The following is a 10,430-nucleotide window of genomic DNA, read 5'->3' on the forward strand; positions in this document are numbered from 1 at the left end:
TAACAAATCCAACTCTATGTGGTCATTTGGTCGAGGTATAAGGGACAAATAGTCTCGGAATAAAATGAAAGACTATTTTATCACATGTTTGGTTAGAGGTATTAATTAGTACCGAGATTATTCATCTCACCATTACACCATGGAGATGGAATAAGTTATCTCATATACATGATGGAATAACTAATCTAAAAATTAATTATCTCAAAACAACTAATCTCGAAATTAATTATTCTGATATAACTCTTTCACAACCAAACGACAGTTGTTGTTGTTGTCTAAAACTGGCAATGGGCCAATCGGGTTGAATCAGCCCATTTACCAATGGGCCTCATCTCTTTCTCTTTCGGGTCACAAAAGTAGAAACAACATGAAGACAAAATACTACGTCGTTAACTCCAAGGTGAAAGACCCAAAAAAACTACACTAATTTCATCGAAAAATGGATGACAAATACTAAACTTTTATGCTTGTTTCGGTCTCAAATTTCTTTGTTGAAAAATGGATTGTGCACTAAAGATATCACCTTTCTTAGTTAATTTTCCCAAATTTTCACCAATTTCACGTACAAGCTCCTTCATTAAAAGACCCAATTGCAGAAATTTATCGAATAATAATGTCATTTTTGGATCTTGTTCACCACGACAAGTAAGTGTTTATTTAATTTGTATTTACGTATAATTTTTTTATGCTAAGCTTTTTAATTGTTGAATTTTCTTGTTGTTTATGCTTCAAGATTTAATTTTTCTTTATAACCGTAATATCCAAGCCCGCCTACGCATACCTTAGACTAAGTATCAAGTAACTCCGTACATATGGAAAAAAATCACCTAATGTTTAGCTCATGTGCTCAACTCAACTTTCATTGAAACACTAGGCCCCACGGCCCATACACCCTTGAGTGCTCTTCAAGATTGAGTTAATGGAGAAATTTATACCCAAATGAGCTGTTTGTTTGTTCATGGTTTTTCTTTTGGATGGGGTGGGACATGTGACAAGGAGATGTGGGGATGCCGCAGTGAGGAGGTATGAAAGGTGGATATAGTGGGGACGAGGAGAGGTATAGGTAGGCAAATGAAGTATTGAGGAGAGGTGATTAGACAACATATGGTGTATCTTCGGCTTACGAAGAAAGATAGGAGGGTTTGGAGGTCGCATATAAGGATAAAAGGTTAGTAGGTAGTTGAGTGTTGTCTTAATATTAGCGTGTTCAATGTATTTGGCTCGGTGGTAGTGTGGAGTACCGTGTATGTTGTTGTATTAGCCTATTCAGGTAGGCAAAGAAGTATTGGGGAGAGGTGATTAGACATCATATGGTGCATCTTTAGCTTACTGAGGACGTGACCTTATATAGGAGGGTGTTGAGCGTTGTCTTAGTATTAGCCTATTCATGTATTTGGCTCGGTGGTGGTGTAGAGCACCGTGTCTGTCGTTGTATTAGCCTATTCTGGTAGTCTTTGGCTTTTGCTATCTAATATCATTTGTTGTTTACTATGTTTAGTTGGTCCGCCTTGTTTTTGATGTTAACGTTCCTTGCATATATGCTTTGCACTACTTTGCTATTAGTGTCATGTTTCTCTCCTGTTTTTCCTTTTAAATACTACATTGATTTACTTCACTTGAGCTGGGTTCTTTTTTGGAAACAGCTTCTCTACCTCCCTGAGTTAGTTGTAAGGTCTGCGTACGCTCCACCCTCCCCAGACCCCATTTTGTGGGATTTTACTGGGTATGTCGTTATTGCTTTTGGATGGGGTGGGTGGTGGGGTTAGGGGTAGAGGCGGAGCTAGAATTTTGAGTTTAGAAAAGGAATTTATTGGGTTTTGGATTAATCATTTAGACATCATAAGGGATCATTTTTTAATATAACGGGGTGGGGTGGGTGGAAGGACAAAGGTGGAGCTAGGATTTTGAGGTCTGGGTTCCAGAAAAGTAGCTTGCTAGGTTATGGATGAATTATTTGTACATATTAAGTGAATATTTGAACTTAAACACAAGGTCTTGGCCAAAGCTACTGGGTTTAGTGGAATCTGCAAGCAGAACTGTAGCTCCGTCCCCGGACCGGAGGACATAGAGATAAATAGAGGTGGCCGCGTATTTATAAGTGCTTAGTGTTTCATATAAAGGAAAAATATACAACGGTGAACACAGTGGCGGGGCTAGTATTTTGAGTTTTGAATTTTAGAAAAGGCAGCTTGCTAGGTAATGGATAAATTGTTTGTACATTATTAAGTGGATTTTTTAACATAAATGCGGGGTCCAGGCGAAAGCTACTAGGTTCTGCCGCCGAATCCTTAAACTGAAGTCTGCTTAGTGTTGCATATAAAGGACAAATATACAATGGTGAACACAGTGGCAGGAAATCTTAGTAGTTAGTAGTTCAGTTGGTTGGCTACCTAAACTTTCACCTCGTTGGCACAAGTGAGGGTTCGATTCCCCACCTTGTCTCCATTTCCTCTTCCCCTATCCTCAACTTTCATACCACAGCCGGAGCTAGGAGTTTATACAAGGGATTCAAAAGTAGTAATTTTTGAAGCCCTTCACTACAATTTTCTCTTTATCTGGATTTCACAAGTTATAATTTTTTTTAAAAAATGGTTCTGCCGGTATTTGCAAAACTTTTCAACAAGCGGATTCAATTCTTTAGCCTAGCTCTGTGATTGGGTGAATAGAGCTTTCCATTACTGGTGGGGGTGGCAGATTAATCTAAAGGACAAAAGTTCTATGGTTACAATTGCTTGTGTCTGGAAAAGAACCTAGTGAATGAGCAGTTCTAAATATTGAGCAATATCAGCTTGCGTGCACCTCTATGTATTTCATCCTGGAGGATAATTTGTGTGTAAGTGCTTCAAGATTCGAATGGATTGGGAGAGCTTCTTGAAACAATGGACAGATTGTGTACACAGATTGTGTACAGAAGTTTCAAAGGAAAACTAAGCTACAATGAGTTGAAACTTAGGAGAAACCCGAGCCGTCCTTTGAATCACCACTTAACATGCCAATTTCATGCAGGGGAAACTTTGTCTAAAACATAACATGTGTTACAGGCTTATCTACAGATGCAACATGGTATATGTATTAGTGTCCCTAGCTCAGGTGAATGTATCTTATATGTTATGTGGAGCAACTATAAAGTATTACATTTGTCTTCGCATATGGTTCCAACTTCATTTCCGACATGGAAGCAAATCATAAATTAAATATATCGTTTGTTTTTGTCTCATAGCTAAAGCCGTGGTTGAAAATAATCTAAAACGATCTCAGGATGCATCTCTTTGCATTTTGCAAAGGACTTACATTATGCTTGAGATCTAAGAGTATGTGCCTCTACTTTGCAGGCAATGCCAAATGCTGTTGGTGATGCTCACAAACATATAAGCAGTCTTGAATCTCTGTTTTGCTATGATAAATCCGTACCGGAGGAAAGAATTGAGAAGCCAACTGGATTGTCCTTGGCCAAGAAGAATACCGGAGATAATCCTCATTGTCCCGAGTGTGAAGCTAAAGGTGTTGTCCTTTGTACCACCTGCTCTGGTTCGGGCTTATATGTTGATTCTATAATGGAAAGTCAAGGGATAATTGTCAAAGTTAGATGCTTAGGTAAGTTCTTTTCTTCTCTCTTTTACTTCACCTTCAAATTTCCCTCAATAACGGCCAGATATTTTACTCATTGACTTTGGTGCTGCAGGTTGTGGGGGTTCTGGTAACATAATGTGTTCGGAGTGTGGAGGACGAGGTCATCTTGGACGTTCTTGATCCTATCGGTTTGATCTTGTGCCTGTTTGTCATGATGTAAACTTTGGCTTTGTCAGGTAACATGAAAAATACAGAGTTTGTTGCTACACATTCAAGACCAGCGGATTCAAAGTTAACTTTGTGTATCAGTTGGCTGTTTTCGTGGAAAAATAACGTTAGCAGTTAAATATAGATAAATTTCCTTTTTAGTTTTATCAGTTTTTGTTCTTGATTCGTATCAAGTTGAACACCGATAGGATACATCAATATACATGCAGTTTCTTGTCTGTTTGAGAATGAACATATAGTAGAAAGCAACATATCGTAATAATTAAGGAAGAAAAAAGAAATTATTTGATTCGTAAATACAACACTCAGCTACCTACTAACCTTCTATCCTAATTTTTGACCTCTATACCTTCCACCGGAGGTCATGTCCTCAGTAAGTTACAGCAGTTGTATCATGTTCCGAATTCTTCTTCGACCTACCTCGACACCTCTTAGCGTATGTTATGTGCACCATGACAAGTAACTTGCACTGATCATTCCAACATTTCAGACTTCTTGAGTAGCACTGCATATATTTCCCAATGGGAAGATGTTTTCGACGAATCTATATATGCGTCTAATCATATACATCACGCGAGATCCCTCAACTCCATGTTTTCTCCAACTTTTTCTCGTAATATCATAACAGAAATAAGTGAATTTATCGCACCTCTTTGCCTTAGCAACAAATATAATCTCCCCATATGTCTGGGAACAAAACTTCATTCCTGGAAATTTAATAATGAAATTTCTCTGCCATAGTGAAAAATGATCATCATCTAAAATCCACAAACTAAACTCCCCATCCATTATATTTTCTTCAACGACTGCTAATTTTCCCTTCACTTCTATCAGATTACAAGAATCTAAAATCTCATGTAAATCTTCTGGTATCCCATATGCACTTTCAAATCAAATTCAACTACAGTTTTCTCCCAAATATAATCATTCAACATATAGATAACTCCATTAATGCAAACTCCCTCCTTCAATCGACGAAAATGGAGAACATTATCTATGTTCTTCCATGACTTATCTACTCCTAGAGTGAAAACCCAGTTTCTTGCATATGTCTCTGAATATATTCTCGTGTTTTCAAGTTGCACGAAGAGAACTTTGTAGATTTTTTCTTCTGGTTCATAACCTAATGAACATTGACTATAGCGATCGACATGTATGTTGGGAAGAGATGTTATTTCTCTTGTACTGGGATTGCAAATTACAGGAGGTTGGTGCAATGTTGATAAGCAAAATAGACCATTAACAAACTCCAAAAAGTCGTTGGAAGTGATAGGGTTGTGATCAATAGAGTTTATCAAGATGCTCAATATGAAAAAGGGAGGATTCACCATCTTCAATTTGTTCTATAGTGTAAAAAGATTCTCTTTGGCGCACAGTCAATTTGATTCTACCAGGGCGAGTCATAGAGAGGGATTGATGTTTATTCACGAAATCTTTATCGGATACAAGGGAGTTATGAAATTGGGAAATGCACTTGAAACGCATTAAAGACTTGACGGGAAGATGTGACAATATGTGGAAAGTTATTTCATAGGGAATTGATAGTGATTTTCTCCAAGACCTCATTTTCCTCTTGCTAAAGGCTGCAGTATTCATGGCCATGATTTCTAAAGTTTAAAACAGGCCAAATTTTTTGCCATAAAAATCTACTTTTATAGATATATGTTAAATATTTATCCATTACTATCCATAAAAGCTAGCAATTATTATCTAATTTTCATTTCATCCTATTTTCAAGGAGATTTATGTCTATATGATACTGTTTCGAGTCTACGATTAACAAAAATAAAACTCAATCTGGAGATCATATAGCTTTCTAGTCATAGCTGGTTCATTTTTCTCCGGTAAATCATTAGTCACCAATCATTTCCCCAAACTATAAATCATATTATCAGATAGGAGCACCTAAGAAAATACATAATTGATAATACATTGAAGAAGACAAATGTCCAAATCATGATCAATGAACCAGAAATCTGGTTGAACTGGCCGAACACCATGTCACTATTAATACAATACACTTTCTAGTCGCGATCAGCATCTTCCAGTTCTTCATCCTCGGGTACGCCACGAAGATAGAGGACATTATTACATCTGCAAATGCAAAACAAACAAGATTAGCAAAGGGAAGTTGCATGGTTTTTCATTGAGGAGCAGCAATTTCAACCTTGGTGATTTCCATGATACATTTGATTAAAAACAGGTTAAGAATACTACCATATAAGTAAATTCTGAAACATCAATAAATAATCAAGAAATACTCAAGGTGACTTGACAAGAATTGAAAATCTCAAACAAAAAATGAAACAAATGCACAGCTTTCTGTGGTGCAAGTTAGTTGTTCCAGTGATCCGCAAAAGGAAAAGATGCAAATGATCCAATTAGAGAATGATATTGCGAGGAAGATGGAGCATGAAATCAAGTTCGCGAGTACAGATTGAATTAGTTAGCAACAACCGACTCTTTTGAAATGCTATGAATGTCTCACAGGGGCAACAGAGAAAATACATTTAATTCATGTTCGTAGAAAATTAACACTTCATGGTTTTCACCATGAGACATCCAACACGTACAAAGATGCACGGCAAAGAAAAGTCTCCCTATTTCCACTCAGAAAATGAACCTAGTGTGGGGAAAAACTAACGGAAAAGTCAGCCTGGGAAGAAAATATGATAAGCTCTTTATGCCTGCTACTTGATGCAGCAGAAAAGAGGGGGGTGGGCGCGGAGGATATGACTAGCTGATTATTATGCTCATCTGTTGCATGAATGTCAAATAGATGCAAATATAGTCCAAATATCAAGATCAAAAGACAAAGCCATGAAGGTACCTAATCAGGATCTCTCCGAGAGAACCAGTGCTTACTCCATCAGTGAATTCTTCTGCATTTGCAAGCTGCAAAAAGAACAATGCGATTTCAGAAAATCACACACAAAAACGGGGTGGTTTGGTCATGTGATGAGGAGAGGCACGGATGCCCCAGTTCGTAGGTGTGAGAGGTTGGCCTTGGGAGGTTTCAAACAGGGTAGGGGTAGACCGAAGAAATACTGGAGAGAAGTGATTAAACGTGACATAGAGCAGTTGGATAGGAAGATATGGAGGAAAGCATTAGGATAGAGGGATAAGGGTGTGGATGAGCAGTAGGCAGTATTTAGGTGGACTTTGGTGTCCTTTGTTTGGCAATGTACAAATTTTTTGTGGATGTCGTACCTATGTTATTTTATCGTGTTCTATGCTTTTGATGCTTTTGTATATTGCCTTTTATCTTGAGCCGGGGGTCTATCGGAAACAGCCTCTCTACTTCTTTAGCGGTAGTGGTATAGACTGCGTACACTCTACCCTCCCCAGACCCCACTATGTGGGAATATACTGGGTTTGTTGTTGTTGTCGTACACACAAAAAAATGCATGGATACAGAATTCTTTAGAAAAAGCAGGTTATTGGGAGCTCACAATAACTTCTTCGGACAATGAACATAAAATCCTTCATCTTTTAATGCATATTGTATTAGTATCTGCTTGTTATTTCTCTTATTTTAGTAGTAAAGCCATTTGTAAAACTTGCTCCAGAATCAGGTTTTTATGTAGTCAGATATACGGAGCTATCCTAATCCAAGATAACCTTAAAGAACACAGTTATTGGGAAGTATATATTTTATGCGCTGCAGACAGATGAATTAGCTAATCGCTTTCCTACTTCATTACAAGGTAGCACACATCTTTGAAATGGACTTTGCATTGCTGCAAAGCTGATGGGTCAATGCTTGAGCTGTTTGTACTTTACTAAAATGCGGGAAAGACGCCACAAGTTCATGACTTCAAATGTAAAACTTGGACAGCATCATGAATGCATTTTCAGGTTTGTATGGAAAGAAAGAAGAACAGAGGTTTGAAAGATGAAACAACTGCCTTACTCAATGTAAAGCTATCCCTTCGATAGGTACAGCATTTATAAGGAACATACAGTGGGAAGGACATAAACATGACACAGTTCATGAGCTTTGCATCTCTTAGTTGACACCTATTTCGTTGTTAGTACTGTATTTTTCTTGTCTTTTAATTTATCGCTGATTAATCCACATTATTGCAAAAACTTAATGCGACTTTTTAGTGAAGACATATCTGATTTACTGAACAGTCACTCCTCACTGTCCATCCACAAACAGGAAAAAAAGTGCAAATGTCCGACAACATAGCAAAGTTAACAAGAACTGTCCCAACGGAGTTTGATATTTGGAAAAACTCTTCTAAATCTGCTTGCAAAAGGAACTCCTAATTGAATATAATAAAAGCCACGATGTAGATAGCTATTCAAGCCCCAGATGGATTAACAGTGAATAGTTCAGAATAAAGAGCTAAGCACATCACAAGGATATACATGCACATACATCCACTTAATGATATTGTTCTTTTAAACAATTTGATTATACAGACAGAAGCTCAAATTATCAGTAGTACCTGCAAGTTCATGTATGAATCCACGGAGACCAGAAACCCTTGAAAGAGGAAAAACAAAAAAATGAGCTTAGTTAAATAATGTCTGCACAAGTCTCACTCTCAAAAACTTTAATGAATAACAGAGTGTTAGGAATAAGCGAATCCGAAAAGCTGAGTACCTTTGTACTCCAGTCCCCACTTTAGCTTTACCATCACAGGCTTTCCAGTCAAATTGTTCAAAAAAGGCTTCGGATTAACTGGTACTGTCTGCCAACATTAGAAGCTTTTCAGAATCAGAACTACATACTCAGGATCAGAATCATGGGGAGTACTTCTTGATCATTTCTACAAACGCAAAGCCCCAATTCGAATTCCTTTTATGCACAGAAATATCCTCTTGGATAACTTCCACAATCTAAGTTTCTACATATAGTGTGATACTCTACTTTTATTTCCACACACACATAATGAGTAACTAGTACAACACCATGATGATTAATATAGACAAAATACAAAGTTTAGAAATACAGTATTATACAGCCACTCCGTAAAGCAAAGATATGGAAACACCTCGAAGTTCTTCAGAAAATTCACAGTAACAAATTTATGAAATATGATACTCCGATACTTATGTGTACTCTGTTTCTCTCAATTTACTTGGTAATTCGTCTAGTCAAATTGACAAACTCTTTAAGCCAGATCGGATTAGATTAATTCAATTATTCCAAAATCCGAAACCGTGGTGTCCGAGCTGAGCCAGATTGCACGCACCTCAACTAAATCCACGGGATACCTGACACCTCCCACTAGCAATAGGTACTAGGTAACTCTGTCCATCAAGGCTGGAACAGATGGGAATAAATCACCTAGTGTTTGTCTCTACCAGTGGCGGACCTATGGTATATACTATGGGTACCCATTGCTTTTTTGATAAACATTATTACTTAGGTATAAAATATAGCAATTCATTTAAATATATTGGTTGAGCACCCACCCTAAGTATCCATTTTCAAACTAAAAATAGTTGAGCACCCATGATATAAAATTTCTGGATCCTTCACTAGTATCTGCTGGGAATTGAACCTGTCCTGAGACCTCATGGTGGTGCTCATCACAACTTCATTTAACCACTAAACCAAACACTTGGGTACTTTCAAAATCGGAACTTAAATACTTAAAAACAAACAGAAAGATCAAATTAATGAAAACAAAGTACCTTTATGATTATCTGTCATATAAGCTTAATTTTCCATTTCAGTAAGTAAAATGCTAAACATTTTGGAACAAGATCATGTGCACAATGTTTCAGACATCAAAAATATCCGCAGAAAATACATACTTCCGACTATTAATTCACACAAAATTAAGTTAGTGTAATTGCAATTTCAGTTTTCTGAAAGCAAAAAATACATAATATAAAATACAATAAGGAGCATAAATTGAAGAATTGGATCGAGTACTTTACCGCCATTGAAGATTTTTGAGGGTTTAGGGTTTGTTAGGAAAAAATGTGAGCTTAAAAAAAAAAGGTGATTTGCTATGTGTGCTGCTATGAAGGAGGTAATTGGGCTTATCAACGTTTAATGGGCCAAAGTCCAATTAGATGGGACTTGGACTTTCTTCTCAAATAGTAGCCCATTTTGGGTTAAATTACATAAACATACACCTTAACTTACTATACTTACACAAATTCTCACCCTTATTATAAAAAGGGCAAAATTTAGAATTAGCATACTTATCCATTTAGTTATGAGTTTCATTGCAACAATTTCACAATTACATAATATAGCAAGTTGTATTTTGTATTTTTGCAAACTGTTGCTACAAAAATATAAATATATATGATTTTTACTGCCCTTATGATCAATATGTATTTTGTATTTTTGCAAACTATTGCTACAAAAATATAAATACATACAAATACATATGCTACAAAATATAATTTGATAAAATTGTTGCTATTTTTTGTAATTTAATACTTAAGTATGCTACTTTATGCATTTTTTCCTTATAAAAATTTCAACTAATATGTATTTTCGATGGATATATCAGGAGCTAATTATGTATCTCGACAAATTCAAAATAAAAAAATATATCGAGAGCTAATTATGTATCTTCATTGGATGTATTATGTATCTCGACACACCTCAAATTGAAAAAAAATGTATCGGGAGTTAATTATGTATCTTTACAAAG

At 36.5% G+C, this 10,430-nt stretch overlaps 2 protein-coding genes across 2 annotated transcripts; one reads left to right on the plus strand and one right to left on the minus strand.

Annotated features, from left to right (window-relative positions):
• The first annotated feature begins 350 nt into the window (after positions 1–350).
• Positions 351–4,016, plus strand: LOC107854580. The gene is made up of 3 exons (XM_016699595.2): positions 351–645; positions 3,333–3,594; positions 3,683–4,016. Exons 1-3 carry the CDS (start codon positions 499–501, stop codon positions 3,748–3,750), a joined length of 477 nt encoding a protein of 158 aa, XP_016555081.1. The 5' UTR covers positions 351–498; the 3' UTR covers positions 3,751–4,016.
• Positions 4,017–5,664: 1,648 nt separating this feature from the next.
• Positions 5,665–9,817, minus strand: LOC107854579 (probable small nuclear ribonucleoprotein F). Its single transcript, XM_016699593.2, has 5 exons — positions 9,700–9,817; positions 8,414–8,501; positions 8,256–8,293; positions 6,629–6,693; positions 5,665–5,892 (listed from the first exon to the last, which is right to left on the minus strand). The coding sequence occupies exons 1-5, from the start codon at positions 9,703–9,705 to the stop codon at positions 5,823–5,825; spliced, it is 267 nt and encodes an 88-aa protein (XP_016555079.1). The 5' UTR covers positions 9,706–9,817; the 3' UTR covers positions 5,665–5,822.
• Between the last annotated feature and the right edge of the window lie 613 nt (positions 9,818–10,430).

This window comes from Capsicum annuum, chromosome 10 (genome assembly GCF_002878395.1).
Source record: "Capsicum annuum cultivar UCD-10X-F1 chromosome 10, UCD10Xv1.1, whole genome shotgun sequence".
In the NCBI taxonomy this organism is placed as follows: Eukaryota; Viridiplantae; Streptophyta; class Magnoliopsida; order Solanales; family Solanaceae; genus Capsicum; species Capsicum annuum.